Genomic DNA, 26,338 nt, shown 5'->3' with positions numbered 1-26,338 from the left:
GATGGAACCCTCTGCCCTTGCAGAATTTTGCAACTGCCCCGTTCAGCTTCCTCCGAGATTTTTCCACTGCCGAATGGTTTGCTGCCCCCCTCCATTGAGTCCGCGGAATCACCTCGGACCAGATGATCTCCGTCCCCTCCACTTGCGCCGCTATTTCCTGTAAAGAGCTTGTGATGTCTCTCAGCAATACCCCTCTCCCTAAACTGGTCAGATCGTTCCCTCCTAAGTGTATTACCAACACCTCTGGCCTCCGCCGCTTTTTTAGCAGCGTGCGCAAATGCCCTTCCAGCTGAGCCCATTTCATCCCTGGCACCCCGTGCCACTCGATCTTGAATTCACCAGCCGTCAAGACCTCATGCTGCTGGTTCCAGCTTGCCTTTGCCCTTGTGATGAATGAGTGCCCCACCACCCATACTGTGCGTGGTCTCCTTTGGTGCGCTGCTGGTAAATGACATGGAAGGAACGGCATGGTTATCTTTACACTTTTTCAGGCCTGACATAACGTTTATAACATCCTGACGACCATCTCCCCAATCTCTTAATCTCCTCGGCCCCTAGCCCCCCGACTGATGCTGAGGTGGCGGCCCCAATCCGAAAAGAATGCGTCCCAAACTGGCCCCCTGCCAGACCCATTCTCTCCAGCCCAAGCGACATTACTTTTTTGAACTGAAAGCGGCTTAGTGCGGACCCATCCTTGTGCGTGAGCCATGGCGCCTCTGCCCCAGATGGCTGCCTCTGTCGCATAAAGTTTGCCGACGCCGCCACCGGGCAAACCCGGCTTGCCTGAATGGCATGTACGGTCAGCGTCGTGCCCTTTCCTTTCTGATCCGTCTTCGACCGCCTCACATAGATGATGACCTGAGTGCTCCCCACATGAATGTCCCTGACGCGCAAGAACCCACTCCCCTTGCCGCTCTTGTTTTCCGGCACCAGTTCGCCTACTCTAAGCGCCCCAAAAAACGCCACCGTAAATGCGGCCGAGAAGAGCACACGCTCTGATTCATCCTGACATACCTCCCCTAGGCATTTAATCAAACCGTGCAATTTCCAAATATCGATTGGCCGTCTCTCATCTGGTTTTGGCGTGCTTTGCTTCGCCCAGCCTTTCATGGCCATCATGACATAATGCTCCTTAGTGGGGTCCTTCTCCCCGTGCATTTTTGCATAATGCGCTATGGCCGCAAGGTGATAGCTTACCCACGCCCGGGTTTTCCCTGTTTTCCAGCACCAGCCTATGAATGCTCTCACCGGGTTCTCCCCGGGGTCCCCTGCTAGTACCTCTTCCTGGAACCGTGCAAACCGAATCCAACAAGCCCTGTATCTCTTGGTTGTACCGGGTGCCAGGGCCGTTTCCACCAATGCGGTCAGATCGCCCCAATCATCCCCCACCATTGTACCTCGAATGGGGTCATCTCCTCCCTTGCTTCGGGACAGCTCTCCCGGAATCGGTCCCACTGTAAACGAGACAGAGAATCAGCGGCCGTGTTTTTCACCCCTGGAATGTGTCGTGCTCTAACCTCGATGTTCAATTCTAACAAACTCCTGGTGAGTTCTCTGAGGAGCCTCAGCACCCTCAGGTTACTGGACGCTCCCGTGTTAATGATCTGTACCACAGCCAAGTTGTCTGACCATAACATGACCTTGGAATTCTGCAGCCGCCTGCCCCACAACTTGAACGCCACCACTATGGGGAATAGCTCTAGTAGCGTGATATCCTTTGTGACCCCTTCCTTGTGCCATTCCTCCGGCCATGCCATGCCGCACCATCTGTCCCCCAGGATAGCCCCAAAGCCCAGGGACCCGGATGAATCTGTGAACAGTTTGAGCCTCTGACTGCTTGCCCAGTCCGCCCTCCAGATTGCCACCCCGCTGGAACCTGATAGAAAACTATCCCACATTCTCAGATCCTCTTTTACTTCTGAACCCAATCTGACGTGCTGTGCGGCATGCTGTAAGCCGACAGTTTTTAGTTCCACACTTCTGGCAAATGCCCTCCCCGCTGGTATCACCTTGCCTGCAAAATTGAGGTTACCTGCCAGCACTTGCAACTCCCTCAAGGTTGCTTTGCTTTTGCCCATCAGTTCCTGAATCAAGCCCTTCAGTTTTTGGACCTTGTCCTGAGGGAGCCTACACTCCCCTTTAACTGAATCGATCTCGATCCCCAGAAATGTCAATGTTGTTGCCGGGCCCACGGTCTTTCCCGGTGCAAGGGGAACCCCTAGATGTTCCATTCTGCTTTGAAATATCTCCATCATGGACCTGCACTCATCTGTTCCTTCCCTCCCCACGAAAAGAAAATCATCCAAGTAGTGCAACATTCCCCCATTTTTTATCTCCTGCTTTACCGTAAATTCCAGAAAGGTGCTGAATGCCTCAAAATATGAGCAGGAAATGGCGCACCCCATGGGGAGACATTTGTCATAGTAGTACTTGTCCCCCACCTTAAAACCCAGCAAGTGGTGGCTATCCTCGTGGATTGGTAATAGACGGAAGGCAGATTCAATGTCAGCTTTCCCCAGCAAGGCCCCTTTCCCCGCCGCTTTCACCATTAGTATCGCCTCCTCCAGGGAGGCGTACTGCACCCTGCACTGTTCTTCTGGAATGCCGCTGTTCACCGACTGCCCCTCGGGGAAGGATAGGTGGTGTATCATGCGGAATTGCCCCTCTTCCTTTTTTGGCACCAGTCCTAGCGGGGATACCACCAGATCGTTCATGGGGGGTCTAGTAAATGGGCCGGCCACTCTCCCCAGCCCAACCTCTTTGTTAACCTTCTTTTCCAATACCTCGGGATTCTCCAGAGCCGATCGTAGGTTGGCCGCCTCTCTTCCCCCTTGGGAACCCGCCCCTGGGATCCTAAAGCCCCACCTGAACCCATGCCATAGCAGTTTTGCGTCAGCTTTGTTGTGGTACTTGTTTAGGAAGGGAGTCATGGCAAGAAGGCTAACTGGTGTAGGCAATGCCCCTTTAATCATACCTTTGTCAATCATTGTTCCCACAGTATTGCCTTGTTTTGTCGGCGTATCAATCAACATTCCCCTTATTCTTTTGTTTCCCGCCATCCCCGGGTTTAGCCTCTCCCGGAGTGGCCCTGCGGGGGCCCGTCCCCCCGCCCTTCTGATGCTTGTACCTGCATGACTTCCCATATGAGCAATACCCCTCCGCGAACCTCCAGCAGATTTCTGGCTCCCCCTGGTGGGCTGCTGCCTTGTACACCCAGGAGGAGGGCCCGCGAAAGGACCCTCTCCCTCGCTGCGGGAACCCGCCTCTGCCTCTCCCTCCCCGAGATTTTTCCCCCGATGGCTCGTCATGTGATTCCCTGCAAGGCACCACTTTATCCATGTACCCCCCGACATCCATCTCGTCCCATGACATTGCTGGCCATATCTGCATTTTTAATCTAAAGCCCCGGTCATACTCCAGCCATCCTTCGCCTCCATACTTCTGATACAAATCATGTACATACTGCTCGTATGCTATCATCGCCAGTGCATCCTGTGGGTACCTCTCCAACATCACTGACATGTACATCCTATATGCTTTCAGCCAGTTGTTAATCGAACGCTCTACCCTGGTAGCCTCCCTGTCCCTTTTCTCTTTTTCCTTTTCAGACAGTTCCTTTAGTCCTCCACCCGTGGGGATGATCCCCAACAAGTCAAAAATGTCAATGAATTCCTTCCTCCATAACCTTTCCTTGACCGCCCATGGGATGTGCCACACTAGCGAATTCACCGTAGCCCGCATAGGTGCGAACCCTGGCATTGGCCTCCCATACTGGGTTGCCTGTCCCCACAATCCCCCTGTTTCACTGCTGCTTGGGCCTGCTGTTACTGGCTGCGCTGCGTTCAGCCCCCCTGTCAAGACCGCACATGGCCCTGCCTCCTTTTGCATCCCCTGTGACCCTGCCGGGGACCCCGCAGCCACTTGCAATGCCCCTCCCAGGCTTGCTGGCGCCCCTGGCCCCTGGCCTGACCATTCTTGACCCCACGGGAGCCCCGTCAATTGCACCTGCTGCCCGCCTCCCATAGGTGGGCCCACGCTAGGCAGCCCGACAGACAAGAAACCCCCGGGCGGTATCCCCTTCTTCTGGGGTAACTGACTTAGCCCACCTGTCTGTGCCCAGCCTTGAGTGCTACCATTGCACCAGAGCCCTCCCAGTCCTTGTGACGCCCCTAGATGCGTGGCTATACTTCCTTGAGACACTCCCCCTGCCACCATACCATTACTGGGCAAAACATTCGGTATTTGCCCCATTTTCCCCCATGCTTGCATGCATTCTAACACCATACCTTTAACTGCCTCCAGGGATGTTGTTCCTCCACCCACGACATCCACCGTTCTGGTCACAGGCGCGTTGGGTGGGCTCACTTGATTCCCTGGAGCCTCAGCAGGTGTAGGAGCCGTTAAGGCCGCATCCTCCTGCGCCCTCCCCTTCTGCCGTGGCCTCTTGATGCTGCTGGCTTGCTCCTTGCTCGCTTTCGCCTTGGCCGTCATTGTCTTTTTTCTTTTATTCCCCTGGGTCTCCTTCTCCCTCTCTTCCTCTTCATCCCCTTGGCTGTGGATCTCGACCTCGATCACGGTGGCCTCACTGCCACTGTCCTGAAACATCAGAGGGGAGCTATCAACTCCTTGGCTGTGCCTCTCCTGGCTAGGCTGTGCCACCATCTTGGACATCCAGTCTGCGCCATGGGTTGCTGCTGCCACCCTGGCCAGTTCCATGAATGCTGCTAGATCCATTTGGTGGTCTCCCAACTTGTCCGGCCACCTGCTTCCTGCTCCCTCTGGGCTGCTTGTTGCTCTTGCCCGAGCTCCGTGCTCAGGTGTCCCTCGTGGCTGGCTCCTTGCGGCCTGTCGTGTGCTTTGGGGGGGCGGGCGTTGGGCGTCTGCGTGCCCCTGATGTTGGCCCCTCCGCTGGACGTTTTATGCTCGTGTCCGGGTGGGGGGGGGATTCGACCCGAGGGACCGGCACTCGGCTCCGATCCTCGGATCCGCTTCCGGTATGCCTTCCCCTCGCCTTGTTCCTCCGCCCTGCCTCCGCTCCTTAAATCCGGCTTCTGCCCGGCCGGCTCGTTGTCCCCTCCGCCGGAGTTTTAAGCTCGTGTGCGGGGGGGGGGTGGGTGAGCGACAGGCCGGGCGCGGGCTTGCGCAAGTCGGATGCTCTTCCGACTAGTGTTCCCCTCGCCTTGCGCTTCCGCCCGGCCTCCGCTCCTCGAATCTGGCTTCCGCCAGGCGGGCTCACCCGTAACCCTGCACTGCCTTTGGAGCTTCGTCCCTGGTCCTGGGCTGGACCCGCCTTCTTTCGCCGCTGCTCCGCTCAGCTGTGCTGCCTCTCTCCACCTGCCGGCTGCGTTCCCCAGCTGCGCGACGCTTCCCGGTCTCCTCCGCCGACTGCCTTCCGCGTTCGCTGGTCCTTCTTCTTACTGCGAAGTGGGTGCTCCGGTTGGCAGTCCTCTGCTTCTTCCTCTTGCCACGCCGCGACCTCGGATCCGCTGGGCAACCCCTCTGCGTACACCGGCGGTCCTCCACCGGCTGCCTGTTCCAGACGCTGCTTCCTTGCGGCGTTTCCCGGCCTGGCCTCTGGACCGCCTTCCTTCTGCTGTGCTGGCGCAACGAATTCCACGAGAAACGAAATTCCTCTTCCTTGTTAGGTGGCGGCGACCGGGTCCCAGTGCAGGAGCGAGAAGCATGGTCCCCGATCCAGCCTGCTTTTATCCTGCAGGCCCCGCCCCATTCCTTTTGTTTACCCTTCGCGGGCTTTCCGGGCTCTTGAGTTTCTTGGCGCCGTTCCGCCCCCTTGCCCTTTACCCTTCCGGGTGAGGATCCCCGCTCCCGGCGGCATGACCCCGCAGGGGTTACCCTGCTGCCTCCTCCATTTTGTGGAGGTTTTACGTCGTCAGCTCCAGAACTGAATGCGCGGGGGGTAGCCCGCACAAGAGAAGGCAGAGGCCGCAGCTAGGGAGAAAGGTAGATGGCGGAGAGGGAAGGCCGGGGGGGAAAGATACCGGGGCCGTCAGCAGCAGTGAAGTGGAAGTGGTCCCATAGTTGCAGGGTGAGTCTTCATCACACAGCAGCCAATACCCACGTTTCAGTGTTGCATATACATTGGGAAAAGTTAACCTTGTGTAGCCGTGTCCATGCTGCAGTAGAGTTTGGAAGGGTTGAGTGCTCCCAGTGTGCCAGGGAAAGGGCCTCCGCAACCACAGAGACAGCCAGCCATTAGGTAGAGTCTTTGCTCTCAAGCCTCTCCCCGAGACATATCCACCCAGCTGCCATTTGGGAAATTACAAAGTCGGCTGCCTGCAGAGCACCGTAGCTCACGTTTTCTGTATTAGATATAGCTGCCAAGTACTGGATGTCTGCTCATAGCACATTGCAAGTTTCGCTGCGGCTGACTCCATCGCCAGGGCAGCCAAAAATTGCCATCCCCGCAGGTGCTATCTGCGACTAGTCACCACGGCGTGCCTTGTTTCCCGCAACTGTCGTCTGTGCCGTGTGTCTGCACACATCATTGCTGGCTTCTCTGCTGCTTACACTAGTAATCGATGCCAATTCGACTTTTCTAAATACCCTCCATTGTTGCATACTGCGCGAAGACTGCTCATCCGGTTACTGCCAATCATTGCCTGCTCTTGATCATCCTGTGCATTTGGCATTGCTGTCTAGTCATCGCTGGCGCTGGTGCTCTTCATCTCTGCCTGCACAAGTATTTTCTATGCTTATTTAGAATCGCAGCCAGCTCCTCTACGAAGGCTGCTTTTAATTGGTTCAGCAGTGAACAAACACAGTGAGAGGAGGGTACACACACCACAGAGAGGAAAACAACTCCCTGAGCACTGAATGGTGCCCCGTAAGAGCCAGACAGCCCATTCCCCCGAGGAAGAACAGAGAGAAAAAAAAGGGGGGGGGACCTACAAGCAAGAAACAAAGAAAGGCAATAGCATGGGACTAGACATGTGACACGTGGACAAATCCAGATTACAGTAGACCTACAGAGAGGTAAATACACCCAGAGGAGACGAGGGAGGTGCCGCTCAGTAGTAAAAGAAAGAGACAAAAAAGAAGTGGGACATTAGCAACGTTGCTTCCCAACTGCCGGAAACAGATCACGGAGCACACCTCAGTGACAAGATAGGAAGAGGGGAAAGCACACTCGCAGGCAAGGCAAAAGTAGAGGCCACAGAAACGAAGGGCAGTGAACTGAAATCACAGAGGAGAAGCAGAGAAGGACTCCAGGCCAGACGCCCGGACAGGGTAATCGGAGGGCGGTGTTTGTAAGCGACGCTGGACACGGAGAGGAAGGGGGGAAAGAAGGAAGAAAGAAACAGGAAAAGACCATAGGAGGAAGTCCTGGAGGCGGCAACGAAGGATGGACTCAATGGCGCAGCAATTTTAGAAGCAAGGAGGTTCAGCAAAGAGGGCACCGGACGGGAGAGTCCTGACCGAGGTAGACATGTCCCTCTTCCCTGCGAAGGAAGTCTTGGTACACATCCTGGCAGAAATCATGGCCCTCAGAGGAGACTTACAGGCCTCATTGGCAGACCTGACAAGTAGCTCAATGCCGATTTGGTGGGAATGCGGCTTGATGTCAGGATGACTGAGCTGGTGCTCTGAGAAGAAGTGATGCTAAAAATGGATGATTTATAAAATAGAGAGAGAAGAAACAGCATACGGCAACTGGGCCTCAAAGAAATGGTGAGATAAACCCTGAGGCAAGTAGAGTAGAGGGTGCAGACCCTTGTTCATCATCTCTTTGAAGCCGAAGGAGGAAAAAAGTGGTACAATTTGAAAGAGCACACAGAGGAGGGAAACCATACGGAAGCGGCCCCCGATCCGTCGGGGCAACATATCTGAGCTACAGGGATAAAACTGAAGTACTGAATAGAGAGAAACAACGGAAGGAAGTGAACTTTGAAGGCTCCAAGTTAACAGTCTATCAAGACTTATCCAACATCACGCTCTCTAGGCGTAGAGACTGCAGACCCCTTACGAAATGGTTACAAGAAAGTCATCAGGTACAGATGGGGATACCAGTTTGTGCTGCAATTAAAAGTGGAAGCAGTAGATTACGGCATAACCTCGGCGCACGAAGCAGAACAGGCCTTGTGTCATTTTACTGCAGACATGGAGGTCGAAATGAGTGGGAATGAGCCTGCATAAACAATGTAGACTACAGGAATGTGTAGTGATCAAATTACTGGAGGGCCGGCTGCTGATACTGCAAGGCACCTTGGAAAGGGCAAGAGTATTACTAGCCACGGTATATGCGCCCGACCAGGGGCAAGAGAGATTTTTACAGAGAGCATTGGATGAGGTGTAAAGGCTGGAAGCAGAACTATATATCAGAGGGGGAGATTTCAACTCTTGGGCGAATGAAACATGGGATAGAAGAGCAAATGGAGAGTAAGGACCACAAGGTAGAGAAGATAGACTAGGACACCTAGGGCGCACAATGGAGGCATGGGGACTAGTTGACATGTGGAGAATGCAGCACCCACAACAGAGGGGCTACACCTTTTTCTCTGCAACGCACACTACATACACCAGGATTGATTATTTACTGCTGAACAGGGATTGGGGGACGAGGGTGGCGAGTTGTAATATCAGACCAGTGGGATGTACCGACCATGATATGGTCCAGATGACCCTAAATATTGAAGGTTTGTACAGACCAGACAGCAGCTGGTGCTGCAACAAACTACTTTGGAAAGACCCACGCTTTGCAGACCAACTAGCTAAAGCTATAACAGAATATTTTGAGATAAACAATACCGGGGAGGTGCGCACTGGGGTAGTCTGGGATGCGGGGAAAGCAACTTGGAGAGGGCTCTTGATAAGAGAGGGCACGCAACGGAAAAAAGAAAGACGACTACAGGAAGAAAGGCTTTGAAAGGAAATAGTAGAAGGTGAGGAAAGGATGCATGCTGGGGGGGAGGATAGATGAGACCAGCGAAAAATTGCTGTTAAATAGGGCAGAACTGAAAGCGCTTGCAATGGGAGAAACCCTGGGGAAGCTAAGATACCTTAAACAGAAATACTATGAAAAAGGGGACAAAGCCAATGCACTTTTAGCAGCAAGGCTCCGGGCGCAGAGCGCGGAAAGATGGGTATTCACTCTGGAGGATCCTGAAGAGGGTCCCAGGAGCACACCGAAAGAAATAGCTGAAGGTTACGCCCAATACTATGAGAAGCTTTATAGATCAGAAGTCCCCAAGGAGGAAATTACAGTGAGGAGGTACCTGTAGGATGTTAAAATGACTAGGCTCACAACCCCGCAGGTAGATCACCTAGAGAGCCCGATAGCTGCTGACAAGGTTCAGGAGGCAATTACTTGCCTCCCAAATGGGAAAGCTCCAGGAGAAGATGGTTATATCATAGGGTTTATAAGAAATACGCAGGAGTCCTAGTACAACACATGGTGAGGCTGGTTGTATACAAATTGTTCATATTACAACTGTTCGAATGACAATTGACCTTTTTACAATTGACCGAGTTGTGAAGGTCAATTGTAACATATATGCGGTAGATGAAAAAATATCTACACGTATCCTAGCTACACGATATGATAGGTTATTTATAACGCCCTTAATACACAGAGGTTTCTAAGCATGGACCCGGGGATCGAACCTGTGTTGCTCTGTGTCGTCTTGCTTCCAAGGCGAGCATGTTGCCTCTGAGCTATCCTCCCAAGACAAAGAGAAGATGCCCCTTATTGTCCACTCAGACCAAGTGGGATTTATAGCGGGAAGACAAGGCCCTGACGCGATACGGAAAACCATGGATCTCATGGAGCATGTCGAGGGGGGCCCGCCTGACTAGGCTCTGTTGAGTTTAGATGCAGAAAAGGACTTCGGCCGGGTCAAATGGGGTTTGCTATTTGCAATACTGCGAAAGATAGGGATTGAGGACAGAATGTGTCGGGCAATCAGTGCGATTTACTCAGGCCCCATAGCGGGAGTGGTAGTGAATGGGAAACTGTCCAGGGAAATCGAGCTCCGCAGGGGCACAAGGAAGGAGTGTTCTGTCACCCCTCCTTTTTGCTCTGATGATGGAAACCTTGGGGGAGGAGATACGGGGGGACGAACGGATAAGTGGCATTAAGGTGGGAGAGGACACCCACAAAATAAGTATGTATGCAGATGATCTACTGTTATACCTCTCAGAGATATCAACATCAGTCTCAAGGGTACTTAAGATACTGGAAGACTATGGGAGAGTGTCAGGATTTAAAATAAATGTAAGCAAATCGATCCTCCATCCCTTGAGGGATGTCACTGGGGAAAAGAGAGCGGAATGGGGCGGCCTGGGGATACCGGTGGAAGATGAAAGCATAAAATACATGGGGGTGAGAATACCCAGGGAGTTGGGTAGACTATATGAGTTGAACTTTTCCCCCACTGCTGCATAAGCTTTTTGGTGAACTGGAAACATGGTCGAGGCTTACTATTTCCTGGCTAGGTAGATTAAATGCCATTAAGATGACTCTACACCCCCAGTGATTTATTTATATCAAGCGTTGCCAATAGAGCTACTGGACCTACGCTTTGCAGAGTTAAGAAGGAGAATTAGGAAATGTTTGTGGCAAGGGAAGAAACAGAGGGTTGCATATAGAATATTGGTACAGCCCAACGAGGGGGGTGGAGTTGGCCTCCCTGACATGCGCACCTACTATAGGGCCGCCCAGTTTCGAGCCTTAGTCCCCCATCTGCGGGTGGACAAGCAGAAGTAGTGGGTGGGTATCGAAAATGACCAATGGAGACCAGTCACACTGGGGGAATGGCTCTGGCCTCCGCAGAAGGCAATCCCGGAAAAGGTAAAGGCACATAGAATTCTGGGCCCGCTGTGGAGGGTCAAAAAAGAAATGGCAGGAGTCACAAACTGGCCGTCCCCACTGAGTAATATATGGGCCCCTCCAATATGGGATCATATCCTGGACCATGCTAGATTCCAGGATTGGTTTGAGGCGGAACTGGAGAGAGTAGGACAAATCCCAAAGAAGGGAGTATTTATCGAAGTGGCGGAACTAGAGGAGAGCATGGACATAGGCAAGTTCTCATTGTTCAAATACTTGCAGTTTAAGGTGTGTTGATGTCAGGAAAATGGAAGGACGAACTACAAAGGGAGATGACGGGCACGGAAACGGTACTGAGCTCAATGAGGGGAACAAAGGGGTTGATATCTAAACTGTACTAGGCCCTACTGGAGGCGCAGAGAGGAGGCATTGAAACAAATAGGAGGAAATGGGAAAAGGATATGGCAATGGACTTGGATGTCAATCAGTGGAGAATGCTATGTGCGAATGCACACCGAACATCCATTGGCTGTCATTACAAGTTGCACGGAATCAAATTATTATACAGGTAGCAATGGGATCCTATAAGTCTATCTAAAATGTATCCAGGGGCAGACCCCATTGCTGGAGGAAGTGTGGGCAAAAAGCAGACTACTGGCATATGTGGTGGTCATGTGAGAAGGCACAAGAGTACTGGAAGGAGGTACTGGGATGGATAAAGGCCCTGGACGGAGTGGAAAGACATAAGGGCCCCCTTCTGGTACTGTTTGGGATGGAGAAAGTGGAGGGGGAAGGAGTGTAGCTCCCCCACATGACACACTACCTATTGCTGGCAGCTAGGGCATGCCTGGCAGGGGGATGGAAGAGAGAGAAACTCCCAGGTTAGCAACAGTGGGCCTTAAGAGCCATGGACATGTATATGATGGAATAGTTGACTGGGCAGATACATGGCCTGGTGCCATTGAGGGAAAGGGAGTGGGTGGCCTTCCTTGAGAGGTACGGCCCAGAGAGGTCACAGTCAGAAGAAAGGGCTGGGGACCATAGACAGTAAGAGCCCCAAGAGGAGTGAACTGAGTATGCATGATGGTAACAGACAGTAAGAATAACAATTACGAGTAGGGACATAAACCAAAGGCAGTGGAAAGTGTAAAAGGTGTAAGTGAACTCTAGATCAGTCCCTGGGAGGATGTACAAGAAATTAAAAAGCGGTTATGGAAGAAAGACTCTGGTCGCAAGGTGGAATTAGGAGCTTGACGAGAAGGCTCCAAAGAGACAAACGGATCAACAACCCTGGGGATGTATGGGGAGGTGGCGGAATTGGATGTGGGAGAAAAAGTTGGGGGGAAATTGACAGTGAAACGCACAAGGGGTATGTAATGATTATACTTGACTGAGTTAACTTGCTAATAAAATAAAAAGCCATACTGTAGGCAGAGGTCTTCTGTGGGGCGTGTGATCCAGGACAGTGAGAAAAGAGAAAATACTTTTTTTTGCCTCACTTAACTGCATGGCGAGCCACTGGCCCCCCATGCACATGCCAGTCAGTGCGATGTGGCCACGAACAGGAAATAAACGCAGCCTGGACGTGCGCTTTCCTGCATTTGGATTGCGTGTCCACGCTGCGTTGTTGCTTCCTGCTGGTGCCGCCAGCGTCTTCTTTCCCGTTAAGGGATGCCGCAACTCGGCTCCGCCCCCCACACCACAGTTGGAGGGGGTGCCGGGAAACAATTGTTTTAGGCCTTTGCCGGTCCCTCTGCTTCCCTCTCCCCCTTAGGATCCACAAAGGCGAAAGCATGGGGAGAGGAGGCGAGCAGTGGGGCTGGATCACTGCAATGCTGGTTCCCCTCTGTGCCCCCACCTTGGGGGCAACGGGGGAGAGGAGGCGAGCAGGGATGGGAGCATGCATTGCGGTGTTGTATGATATCTGGCTCACCTATGGCAGATTGCTGGGCTCCAGCAATCTGCTGTGGGGAAGCCGTATATCATACAACACCGGCCCCACTGCCTTGGCTGCCCCACTGCCTTGGCTGCCCCTCTGCCTTGTCACCGCTGAATCCGAGTGATTTGCCCGCGGCTGAAAGTACCGCGGGCAAATCGTTTGCATGAGAAAGGTGCGAACTACCAAAATTTTGCACCTTTCTCATGCGAACACACATACATTCTCACACCCATAACACACCCCCAACCCACACCCTCAGCACACCCCCACCCACATCCCCAACATAAACAAACCCCACTTACCTTCATCTTCACGCTGGTTCCCTGCAGCGCCAGTTCCCTTTCACTTCCGTGATCGGGAACCAGCGCTGCAGGGTCCTTTTCTTTTTTTTTGTTTTGTAACGGAAGGCTGCACAGGTGTCCCCCGCAGCCTCTACTCAATATACCATGAAGTATGGTTTTTGGTGTTCAAACCTTTAGTGGTAGCATTTTTAGAACTTTTGGTCAATGCGACCATTTTTTTAAGGTCATTTCAACCTAAACCGTCACTACTCTGGTCCATGGAACAGCTCTGGCCGGATCCAGCATCAGGTGTCCGGCCGGATCTCGGGGCCCGACCTGCTTCAGCCATGACCAGGCTTTACCAAGCCCCCGGTTTAGCAGAGGGAAGCTGGGGGCTCGGTGACCTACTCTTCATGGTGCTCTTTCCCCAGCCGTCACTTACGCATTTTCTGGCTCTGTTTGCTCATCCCGTATGTTTTCTTCTGTCCTGAAAGGGACTCCACGGAAATCAATGGACCATGAAGATCACCGGGTTGAGGGGTTTCGGGTGGGGTGATCACTGTCTACATGCTGGACACCTAATTGTTGTTCAAATGTGCATTTTACACGTTCATAGGAAAAAAGTAATTTCCAAACACGAAAATGTTGTTGAAACTTGCATTCACTAGTTTTCTTTGAAATGTTTTTTTTTCTCTTTTTTTTTCGGAGCACTACCCCAATACTCTGTCATTTGTGTGCCCCTTGCTTTGTGTTTTATCACAGGTTATATTTATAAAGGTGTAATGTTTATCAAACTGGTTAATCACAAATAAATGCTTCTGTTGTGCTGACAGCAGTTATTAGGAAATTAGACTGGGTTCATGGGTGCCAACCTTTGGTTTTCACTAAACAGGCAGAAATACCCCAACCCATCCCTTGGACAAACACATTTTATAGCACTTCCTTTTTTTATAAGTAATTGCAAAAAGTCATTAGATCAACATGTTTTGCATATATGTTTTGTTTTTATTGTTTTGGTTAAATTCAACCTTCACAGAAACAACAATATATCAATACACATAATTATATTTTACATATGTAATGTCTCAGCAATGGTCTGCCAACCTGCTGAGCTACCCCGCTAGCAATCTACTATAGAGCGAATTTGCATCCCTTGTACTAAAATCACTGCATTACCAACAGTACTTTGGGTGCACCGCTGCAATAGAAGTGATTTAAAGTGGAATTCATGTATATCTTCCTGCTGTGGGTGCCAGGCCTTCGCCTGCATGGGCACCATATGTTGCAGAGAAGCCAGGGGCCCTCGTGTCTGGCATAGCATCCGCAGCAGTCTCCTGATACGTTAGCGCTTTCACCGAACTGCAGTAAAAGCTACATGGCTATTACTCAATGTTTCCGAAAGTTAGCTCGGTGCGTTAAGAACTACAGTGTCGGATTCTAATTAAGATATGTAGATGAATGATTGGAATGACAGCAGGCTGGACTTCTCAACTATTCTAGGAAGGGAATAGAAAGGGTAAAATATAACAAGCTGATGCTCTTTCTCTCGCTGTATTATTTTTTGTCTCTGTGACTGAGTATGAGTCACGTTTTCAGGTATGTGCTCTGACTTGCTCTCTGTTCTCTCTGCCAAGTGAGGTGGACTGGCTTATGGTGAACTTTGGAGATTTCCCGGTAGGACCCTGCACCCTAGGTCCCTTTTGTGTGCGGGGGACGATGTATGCAGACTGGCGGAGTGTATTGCGCAAATATTGGTACGGTCAGTCTGGTACGTCTATAATATTTTTTTATTGTACTTTTTCAGTTGCAGGAACATAAATTGGCTCTATCATCTCATCTCAGCTTGGACAGCAAAGTCCCCAGCAGCGTTGGCACCATAAAAAAGCCTGACATCTGTAGTAGGACTTGCAGACGGTAAGAATGCCTTTTTTTTTTTTTAATGACTGTATTTTGCTGTGGGTGATGGTGGGGCAATTTTAAAGGTATAGTTAGGAGTCACGTCACAATTGGAGATTTCAAACCTATTTTTGAGGCTGTTCCTTTCTCATGTCCAGTTTGGGACAGTACTGAAAGTTCACGTCTCATGTGGGAGTTGCATTTACAATGCACTGTGTACTCTCCTGGGTTCCCAGCATTACGTCCTGCTTACTACACCCAAGAGCTGGTTTTAACCCCTGCTCATCTAATCTTAATTTTGAAGTCTCAGGTAGTCCCATGTATCCTTGGCTAACTGTTTGTTTTCATTGCAGCAGCATCTCTCCAAGCGTCGGTGTGTCAACCTAACCACCCATGTCCCAGCAAGAAGAATCCAGTGAAGCACTTGACCCAGTCACGCAGGCAGGTAAGGATTTCTTTTCCCTATGTACCATTGGTTGAATAGTAATGCTGATGGTTTATACTGGTCCTGTGCAACGCGCATCCAGGTGTGGTTTTTGCCGCCAATCTGTAGCCTAGTCTAAGACCAGACTTCAAAAACAAATTCGAGCTAGAGCTTCACGATCTGAACAGGGAGTCTTCAGCGACTTGTATCAATGTGGTGTTTCTTTAATCCAACCAGTATTTTTGACCCATTTTTGCAGTGTTTTTCCCCCAAGCTGTTCACATGGTTTCTTTTGGGGACTTTTTTTTAAATAATTTTTTTCCCCAGCCTTTTCACGTGGTTCGTTTTAAATCTTTGCATATGGCGTTTGCCATTTCTTTAAAAATAATGTGTATTTATTGAGCATTTTTTAGGTTAACATGTCACACATTTCCATATATCCCCAACAGTTCTACCCCCTTCCCCTCCGCATATACATGAGTTTGAACTTTTAAGGAAACAAATTACATTAACTCCGCTCACATCCCATTTTTCCTATGTAACCCCTTACACCCCCACCGCCGACCAGACGAGATGGGTAGCAAATACAAGTTAGGGTTTGTGGAATTCAGACGGATCGGAGAAGTGCCTGTGATGGAACATGGGTAGGATTTATTTGTATGCATTGAAGAAAGGTAGCCATTCCATTTCACTTCCGGGAGAGAGGTCCTGGAGCGCCCCTGTGATGTTTTCCATCTCATATATTTCTTTGGCCTTTTGGGCCCACATTCTTTCTGACGGGAGAGTCAGCAATTTCCACCTTTTCGTGAGACACACTCTTGCAGCCAATAGTAGGAAATGTGGCATGTGCGTGAGACACGACCAGTGGCCCTCCGATTCCCCCAGCCCAAATAGGACTAGCCAAGGATCACAGCTTCGCTCAATGCCGTCTGTGCTTTTAACCCATGCCAAAACCTCCTTCCAGAATGCTTGCACTTTCTGACATGACCACCACACATGCCAGTAGTCCACTTGCTGGCCGCCTCCTCTCCAACACAGCCGGCTTGACTCCCAGAACATCCTGGAGAGGCGCTTGGGATCATATTGCCACCTGTGGGGGAGTTTTAGTTTGTGTAGTTTGTATTGGCATGAGATGCAGGTTTTATTGGCGTTCTTGCAGAGGCGTTTCCAATGGTCTTTATGAAGTGGCTTACCCAAGTCCTTTTCCCATCTCTTCCTGGGGGCTTCGTTCGCAAATGCCTCTTTGTTCAACAGGGCTTTGTATATCTGGGAGATGAGGCCCTTTGTTGACGCGTACCCGCTCATTATCCTTTCCAGTGGATACAGATCTCTTTGCAGCTTGTCCCTTCATTTCAGGGACATCAGAACCCCCTTCAATTGCAGGAATTGGAAGACCCATAGGGGTTCGATTTCCAGCCCTACTTCTAACTCTTGGAGGGAGATGCATGTATTGCCTTTTATCATTTGACCAACCCTCTCCAGGACCAGCCTCATACCACTCTTGGAAACGCTGTAAATCCTGAATATCATTTCTGATTGGGGGGAAGGTCACGTTGTTTGTCCCTTCATCTCGTATTTGTTCCACCACAGTTTTAGGAGCGGGCCCAGCACCCTATGGTTTACGGCTTTACTTGGATGAGCTGATTTCTGCGCACAGAGCCATTCCCCCAGTGTCACTGGTCTCAGTAGGTAGTTTTCTATCTCCACCCACAGCTTGTCTTTGTCCCCTCTGAGATGTGGCACCAGGGCCCTGAACTGGGCTGCGTGGTAGTATGTATAAAAGTCTGGTAGGCCTAATTCCCCCCCCCCCCTTCTTTGTCACGTATCAGGGTGTTGTAAGCTATCCTCTGCCTCTTCCCTTGCCATGGGAATCTGCAAATGTTACCCTTCCGTTCATTAAAGTGGTCCCCTGGGATGTCTATTGGCAACATCTGGTATAGATAGAGGATTCTGGGGAGGATTGCCAATTTGACTGCATTGAGGCGACCCAACCAGGAAATCGTCAGTTTCGCCCACCTGTCCAGTTCAGCATTTATCTCTGACAGGAGCGAGGAAAATGTGCAGCATGAAGGTCCTTAGTGTCTCTTGTGACATTTATTCCCAGGTATTTAAGCGTCTTTCAGGCGATTGGGATTCCTAGGTTGGGTACGTCCTCCTCCGCAGGCCCCCTCGTGCTGTTATATGGGAACATTGTAGATTTCTCTATGTTAACCTTCAGGCCAGCCCATCGGCCGTACTCCCTTATGGTCTGGAGGACTTTCAGTATAGAGGCGGCAGGGTTAGCCAGGTAGAGAAGCATGTTATCGACGAACATTCCCAGCTTCTATTCATGGGCCCCAACCCTGATACCCTCTACAGCGGGCTCCACCTGACCATGTTCCCCCAGGGTTCTATGGAGAGGGTGTACAGGAGGGGTGAGAGCAGGCAGCCCTCTCTAGTTCCCCGCCAGAGACTGAATTCCCTCGAGGTTTTCCCGTTAACTACAACCCTCGCTGTGGGGACTTTGTATATGGCTCAAATCCCTGTCATAAACCGCTCCCCAAATCCATAGTTCTCTAATATGGTCCAGAGAAACTCCCATTCCACCGATTAAAGGCTTTCTCTGAATCCAGACTGAGCAAGACATGGGTTCCCCTCCCTCCACCCTCGAGTGCTCCATAATGTCTAGGGTTTTGCGCATGGCGTCCGCTCCCTTTCTTCCTTTAACAAAGCCCACCTGGTCCAGGTGAATCGGGCAGGGCAAGATACGCTCCATGCGGGTGGCCACGGCCCTGGTATACTCCTTACGTCCGTATTCAAGAGGGAGATTGGGCGATATGACTTGCAATTGGTGGGGTCTTTACTGCTTTTGGGGATAACTACTATGAGTGCTCTTACAAAGGAGGTTGGAGCTTGACCTGACTCCTGTATATGGTTAAATAGTCTGGACAGGTGGGCAGAGGCTAGGGTTCCTGGGAATCCCATTGTGTAGTCTGTTTATAGCCGCTCTTACTTCTTATGGAGTAAATGGGGTCTCTAGAAAGTCCCTCTCAGCCGGGGTCAGTTGTGTTACTCCTGCCCTGACTATTTATTGCTGCATCCCCTGTCTGTCCCTGGTTCCTTCACTTTTATAAAGCTCCTCATAGTATTTGGCAAAGAGGTTTGCCATCTCTCTCAGGGATGAGCCCTAGTGTCCTTCGTCCCCCTGAATGCGGACCACCCATCTCTCTGCTCTCTGTGCCCTCAACCTGGTTGCCAGCATCTTGTCCGCCATATCTCTCTTTTTATAGAATTTTTGCTTTAAGAACTTTAATTTCCCTACCGTGTCCTGTACTTCCAGCGCTTTCAGTTGTGCCCTCTTTTGCCTGAGTGATCCCAGGTCCCTTTCCTGGTAATTTCCCTTGGAATGTAGTCTACCATCTAGCTCTCTAATTTCCTTACTGTGCCTCTCATCCTGCAGCCTACACTCCCGTTTCTTCTTGGCTCCTTCCCTCATTAGGGTCCCCCTCCAAGTGGCCTTCCCAGCGTCCCAGAGTATTGTCTCCCCTACTTCCACATTATCATTGATCTGGAAGTATTCCTTTATTGCGGCCTTAAGTTCCTGGGTAAAGAGCTTGTCTCGCCACAGGTACTCATTGCTGTGCCACTTTGAGTCGCCTCTATTTATGCCCCTTATCTCGAGGTCCATGGTGATCATGTCATGGTCCAACCAGCCCACCGGCTGGATTGTGCTATTTCTTAGTTGCGACCTATGCTCTTTGCCTATTAGCAGCTAATCAATTCTGGTGAAGGTCGCATGTACGCTCGATAGGAATGTGTGCCCCTTCTGGTCCGGGTGCAGGGGCCTCCAGACGTCCAATAAGCCCCTAACTTCTAGACTCTCTTTGAATTTATCTCCCCCTCCCAGTGGCTGCCCCCTGGGTTCAGCTCTCGTTACCTGCCTGTCGTTTTTGAACGTCAGCCCAGGTGTTAAAGCCTCCCCCCTATTATGAGTGCCCCTCTGCTCTTGGCCATTATGATGGAGAGGGCGTCTTCATTAAATGCGCTCTGGCCCTGGTTGGTGGTGTATTCTCCGGCTAGTGTTACACAAATCTCCTCCCACCTCCCCTGGACCAGTAAGAGCTTGCCCCCCATCAGTGAGTGCATCCCGGGGTTTAGCAGTTGGACCCGCCGGTGTAAGATCAGTCATACCCCTCCTTGTTTCTATCTGGCCGAGGCCCAATAGGTCTGCCCCACCCCCTTTCCTCTCAGTGGCCTTGCCTCCCCTGCTTTCAATCTGGTCTCCTGAATGAAGCGAACGTTCACCGCTGCGCTCTCAAATGCTTGCACTACCAGGGACCTTTTGGTAGGCGAGTTCATCCCCTTTACATTTAGCGACCCCACCCTTAAGAGGCTGGTTCCTTCCACTTCCCTTATTTTCCCCTCCATTCCTGGGCTAGTGCCTTTTGCTTCCTTCCCTCATTCCATACTCTTTCCGTTTTCGACCTCTATACCTCCCCCACCCTTCGTTTTCTCTTAATTTCATCTGTGTCCACCCTCCCCCGATAACTAATAACAGAACTAACATCAAGTACCATCAATCGTTTACCCAGCCCGTGGTACCCTGTATTGAGACGCCCTCTTTCAACTGAGGGCCACTAGGTTAAGAACTCCCACCCAGGGTCATGTTTTGCTGCTCTGAACTTGATCTTAATTCGAACCCCACTGGATGTCTTCCTTTATAGTGGCGTTGTCCATTTTTGGCACCATGTTGGGGGCGTCCCGCTTTTGAGCAGCCTCCTCCCTTCTGAATTGTTGCAGAGCTGCCAATACTCTTGTGGTCGGGCCTTGTGTCAGCCGACCCTCTCTTTCCTGTGAGCCTATGTTTGCACTTTGGTTCTCTTGCCCCTAATACTCTGCGGTAGTCCTGGGCTTGTCCCCCGGGGCTTATGCTGGCGGCTGTTGTCTTTGGCCCTCTGGACAGAGGAGAAAGGCTGGTCTTCTATCCCTGGTGCCACCTGTGACAGGTGTCTCGTTTAAGTCCTCATCTCCAGTGGCGCTTTATCCTGGGCACTTCTCATTGTCCCCTCCAGTCCTCAGCCTCCCTGTTGCTGCCATGAGTGGGTCCCATGTGATGGGCAGCCCCTGCCCCTTTTCTGCCGGTTGTTTTAAGGCAGGCCTTTTCAATGGTGGGACTCCTCACCCCTTCCTATTTACTTGCATATATCATTCAAGCCTCTGCCCTTCATTTATTGTTTGTGAGAGCCAGATTCCCAGGTGGGCCTCTTTGTTAGCGATCACACCTCATGATTTAGGACCATTCCCGCTCCCGGAGCCCCTGCCGGTGGTCCTTCCCTTATGTACTGTTAGGACAGTTTTTCTGAAGTCCAGTTAAGGGCCTAGTAAAACCATTCAACTGAGGCAGTACAAGACTCCACTCTTAGAATAAGGCTGTACCACCTGAGTTCGGGGTAGCGTAGACCGAGCAGCCAGGCTTATCTTAGGAGGGAGAGAGGGCAGTAGATACAGTACAAGTGAAAATTGTAATACAAATGATCCAAAGAAACACTGAAACACTATGTATTATAAAAATAAAGGATTTATTGAAATACAAGTAGGCCCAGATAAATCTAGGGGTTAAGTAAATACTGAAACATTATATGAAATCACAATATAAAACACAACACTATACTTGAAAGTACACAGACCCAAGTATAGACCTTATTTGGAACACCTAACAGTAGTTCTAGGGAAGTCAAAACCTTGTTATACACATTTAGTATAGGCCAAGCCTATTCTTTGGGAGTAAAAGACCAATGGTTACTTTTTAGATTACTTGTGGTAATACAAGGACAGTAGGCCCTTCCAGTTGTACAGTGACTCTTGGAACAAATCACATAAACAGTCAACTGGACAATATACTTTTGGTGAATAGTGAAACACTTATTCTAGGTGCAGTAAAAACCTATAACTACTTTTGTCATAACACACAGTTATCCCAGGTGAGCTAAACCTAATGGATGTAATATATCATTACAGATGCTTTGGAAATCAGGGAACCCCAGATTGAGATGAGCAATAACTCTTGTAACTTGTTTTGGATGGCACACAGCTAACACAAGGTAAGTAAAACCCACTTACTTTAACTTCACAATGAAGGGGAAAGTAAAACCCAATGTCACACTTTACAGAATAGATATTCTAGGTAGGCAACAACCTTTTGTAGACTTATTAAAGACAGGCTAGCAGCAAGTCAGGGGAAGCAAGACCCAGTTGGGGGACACTCATACAGTTATCCTAACAGGACTAACCTGGTGATACCAACAGTTGGAGGACACTCATACAATTACCCTTCAGGAATAATCTGGTGAAACCAACACATTACTTTTGTAAAGAGGCACAACCTAATCACAGGAGAGTAAAATACCTTCACATCTACTTTCTTTTAGACTGGCAAAACAGTGGCTAAGGAAGGAAAGATGTTAACCATACTTTTAAGAATAGTGCATCACACATCCAAGATCAGTAAGAACTTTTGTAACTGTTCACTCTTAGAAAAAAGTTACCAACCAACTCTTTACAAGTAAGTAAAAACACTTGATTTCTTTTCTAGGCAGAAGTCCCAATCCCTTCAAAGTCTTTTCCCTTAGAGCATGAGTGTTCTCAGTGGCAGAAGGGGGGTCACTAGGACTAGTGACCAACAGGCAGTGTTAGAATAAGTTCTTTAGTAGCAAAAGCCAGAGTTTCCTTAGGAAAACTGGGCAAACAAGTGAATACTTTACTTCTAGGGTTAGAAGAGGGTCCAGGGGCTTCACAGAAGACACCCCAGCAGGATTCTAGCAGTGGGACTGGGTGTACTGGACGAGGGACCTCCCAATCACAGAAAACACCCCAGGACTATACAGAAATCCCAACAGGCTTAAGGTAAGTATATACCCAAGCCAACACAGTACCTCAGCAATGAAGAAGAGATTGCAGCAGGAGAACTTCAGGGACTGCAGCCAAATACCCGGTCACTGGATTCCTTGTCCTGGAGACTGAACACAAGACCTCAGAAGGGACTTTGCAGCAGGGATCAATGAAGAAGGCTCTAGGCAAGATTTCTCTCGCGGCTGAATGCGGTTCTGCGGGTTTGGCGCCTTTTCAAGGAGCACAGATGAAGACAGAAAATCGCGGTTGAATTCTTGTCGTTTAAAAGGTCCAGCACTCTTGTGAGGGGACTTTTTGGACTCGATTCGTGTCTCTGGAGATAGACCAAGATGCCCACGAAGTTTCAGCGAGATTCGGAATTCGGAAGACCATGCACCGCACAGTGGCAGGAGGTCCCAGGGTATTGGGGTATTGCAAGAACGCAAGGTCGCAGGAACCCGTGGGATGGCTCAAAATGCAGGTCGTCTTGAGTCTAGTGGGTCTCACCAGGCTCTGGGTTCGGGTCGTCGTTTTCGGAGACCCCAGGTCGATCGGAAGGAAGGGCTGCAGCAGGCTCCGGTTACAAAGCAGGCTCTCCGGCCGCTGGAAATCATTCCCGCCGCTTTTCCTTCGTCATCCTCTTTGGTTTTCAGTTCCAGTGGTCGACATGACTTCAGCTTCCAGGTTTCCAGTATTTATCAGGAACTGCAACACAACCTCTGCATTCTCTCCCCGCATTTTACAAGAAAGGGGCGTTGGGCTGTCCAATCAGGACAGCCAACCCCCCACTAGGATTTGGCCCAGTTGAAGGAAGACCTAAGACAAAGGAGGGGGAAGTTTGGGACCCCTCCCCCACTTCCTGTGCTTACAGACTGACTGGAGCCTGGGCGGGGTGTCCAGGGGACTCCCGCCGAAGACAAAACTCAAACAAAGGATTTTCCCGCCCTGGATGTCAGGGGAAGGAACAAGAAACGACAAGAAACACTAAAATGGCAGAAAAAGAAGACAGGGGCCATTTTGGTAAAAATGAGCACCCTTAGGTGCCTTTACTGCAGCTGTGATTACAGCACGCGGTAAAGGTGCACTAAATTAGTAAAAGGTATCACTGCCACCAGCCATTAAAGGTAAGCTTGTCACTGTAACATAATTGTTACAGTTTAAATGTGAAAGGGGATACATTGTATCTCCCCAGCACTCCACATAAGGTGGGGTGTGCTGGTTTCACAGAAGTAAATGTAAAAGGGATCCAAAGATCCTTTCTACCCTTGGGAACTGTAGTTCACTCAAGGTTAGCACAAGAAAGTTAAATGGGGAGCCCCTAGGGCAACCCAGCAACAACAGGCACTTATTGCCAATAAGTTGTTAAACATGATAACTTTAAAAAGACACTATGGAGAGTCTTAAAAATGACACCCATCAAAAGAGTTAAAGACAGGTGAGTGTGGAAAAAGGTTCCCACTCACTGAGGTATTAATGGAAAATATCTCACTAGAAAAGCAAAAAGTTCTGGAGTTGAACCAGGCAAGGAAGATTTACCAGCCCTGTGGAAATCTTACCTAACATGTACGCCCGTGGCGTGGCCCTTTGTGGCGATTCCCACTGCTTCTGGCGGACGCTGCGGTGCCATGACCCTTTCTGTCTGCGGCACGAGTAGCGCTGGTCCGCTGTGCTTGGGTGGGTGCCCACTCAACCTCGCTATATGGTGGGGGAGTCCGGCTCTCTCTTCCCGGGTCCTCCAGCGCTGGAGGCAGGGGCTCTGTGTTTCTCCCCTCGGTGGGGGGGCTTTATCAGACTCTTCAGACCTTGTCCCACTAACCAGTAGTCCCCTTGTGGCTGATCGAGGGGCCCTTATGCAGTGGATGGCGCCATCTACCCTTTGCTGGCTGCGCTCTGTCTGGCCTGGGTGGCAGGGGCCTTTACCTCCCTGCTTCGCCGAGGTCCCGATAGTCACTGCTCCTCCTGGCCCACTCGGGAGCCCTCGCCTCCTGCTCGCTCCTCCCTGCAGCAGGACAGGAGTACAGGGGTCTGCCCCAGGGCGAGTCACGTCCTCTACGGCTCCTTTTTAGATGCTTGTTGTACGCGTTGGAGCACCCAGCATCAGACTCCAGCTACCACCCCTCCCCCACCTCACGTTTGCTTCCCGTCTGAGGACGCCCGTTGGTCTCGGCAAGGCTGCGGGCTCGGCTCCTCTCTGTAGTGATCTTGCTAGGCTTCCTCTGTGTCTCCCCTTGCTCCGGTGCGAAAACTGTCTTCCTCACACCGTCCTGTGCCTCTGCCGCCTATTCGGCACCGTTTAGGCGATGGAATTAGCTTTTATTCATCTCATTAAGCCCCTTAGTTTACGGAGCTATGCTTCAGGCAGCCATTGCCGCCCGCGCCCCCTAGTGTGCAATGTTTTCACAGATTCAGGCTCCTTTTTTAGATGGATCATTGTTACTAAGTGAAAAGATCTTTTTCGTCGCAGGAAGCAAAGGTGAGTTTTGGACTATATGTGTGTGTGTATCTGGGTAGGATGCGTGTGTTGATGGGGTGGTGGGTGGGGAAATAAGGTGTTCGGGGGGGATTAACCCCTCCGATTAACGAGTTAATGAGCAGGTGGGGAACGAGGGCGGCAGTATGTGATATTTCTGCATTTTAAAGCCAATACAAAAAAGGCCGGAAAAAATCATCCGTTTTTGTGTTCGGGCTTTAAAATGCAGAAATATCACATAGAACTGGATTGGTTCCTAGTGCCCAAAGATAGTAGGAATCTCAAACGAAAAGCAGGAGGAGACATGGAAACAGACAAAAGAAATGTACGGTAGCTGAAAGGCACACAAAATGCAAAAAGACATGTTTAAAAGTATCTCTATAGGGTGTTACATTGGCTTATTCCCAAGCGCCCACAAATAACTGAAAAGGATGACAAATGACTCCCTTTATAGTGTTCAGAAACTCCACATCTTGTGGTTTATTATGAGATATTCTGGTGCCCTTTGTGATTACACGTGCTTCGATGACTAAATCATCTTTTTCAAATCAGGGCTATTCGTATTACAAAAGGTTTTTTATAATTTGATTAATTTACACATGTTAAGCACATACCATGATATTCCCATATTGACAGCATATAAGAGTCATTGATTTATCAAGTGAAAAACATTCAAGTCAACTAATTTTTTAAATCCAAAAATACAAAAATTAAGTACGATGAAATAAAATTAAAGAATGGCCATTTTAGGGAGGGGTGAAGGGTAGGAGTGTTAAGGATTGAAGAAAAAAAAAAACAACAATTAGATGAGAAAAAAGAGAAAATGGTAAGATAAACCACAAATTAACTTAAGGTTAAATTTCACTAGTACTTTTCAAATAGTAAATGAACAGGTGTTCATGTAATGGTCCATGCACTTCTTGATTTTTATATTTTATTTTTTATTATTTATTTTTTCGTTATTATTCTTGATTTACTTTTAATTATTATGGTACTCTGCACACATCCTTACCTAGTTGCACTGTTGCCCACTAGTATTCTTAATGTCCTGTGAATAATTTCATGGGTTAAATCCCAGATCCATCTACAAAAACCAAAAGGAATTGTTGTTGGGAAGATTGTTCGTCCTGTTATGTGTTTACATTAACCGAATTTGTGCTGGCTCACGTTTCTTAATTCTCATAGTTCCCATAAAGAAAGAGTAAAAATCTTTAAATGGTTAAAGTGTTCTATGAGCATTTTTTCCCCCTTTCCCTTGTTGTTGTTGTTGGCTGGCCTCCACGTTAAACACAGCAAATTGAGAGCATTAAATTTACAGGCTTCGGTTTTCTTGCATTTTAAGCACTCCCTTTAGTAATTGTTCAGAAATGTTCCACATGTACCCGCGTGTGCGAGATAAACCAGACCCCTTCGTATTTCTAGCCCCCCCCCCCCCCGTGAGTGGGCTTACCTGTCCTTCACTGCGTCCCGTGCCAAAATGTCCTTGTGTTTACTGCGTCCCCACCAGACTATTGTATGCTACGCTGTGGTTGCCTGGCAACCCAGTCTCGTTTCACCTTAGTTGCCCACGGCCATATTGGAGTGGGAAAACTAACTGATTTCATATGTTTTCCCATGGTTCCGATCCTGAATTAACCTCTTTAGTTGCAAAGAGTGATCCGATGTACAATGTACA

At 49.8% G+C, this 26,338-nt stretch overlaps 1 protein-coding gene across 5 annotated transcripts in view; it reads left to right on the top strand.

The window, feature by feature from the left end:
• N6AMT1 (N-6 adenine-specific DNA methyltransferase 1) overlaps nt 1-26,338 on the top strand; it is a 454,595-nt gene that overhangs the window by 3,097 nt on the left and 425,160 nt on the right. For 3 of the 5 annotated variants that reach the window (XM_069629784.1, XM_069629781.1, XM_069629783.1), the window contains exons 2-3: nt 14,811-14,920; nt 15,256-15,347. In XM_069629784.1, the coding sequence (XP_069485885.1) occupies nt 15,296-15,347 (52 nt within the window). In that variant the 5' untranslated portion in view covers nt 14,811-14,920; nt 15,256-15,295. The remainder of the gene's footprint in view (nt 1-14,810; nt 14,921-15,255; nt 15,348-26,338) is intronic. The other 2 variants (XM_069629785.1, XM_069629782.1) reach the window with 1 other exon arrangement.

This window comes from Ambystoma mexicanum, chromosome 12, assembly GCF_040938575.1.
Source record: "Ambystoma mexicanum isolate Mex_15411 chromosome 12, UKY_AmexF1_1, whole genome shotgun sequence".
Taxonomy (NCBI): Eukaryota; Metazoa; Chordata; class Amphibia; order Caudata; family Ambystomatidae; genus Ambystoma; species Ambystoma mexicanum.
The sequence above is the reverse complement of the archived record's forward strand: the minus strand, read 5'-3'. Positions and strand labels throughout refer to the sequence as shown.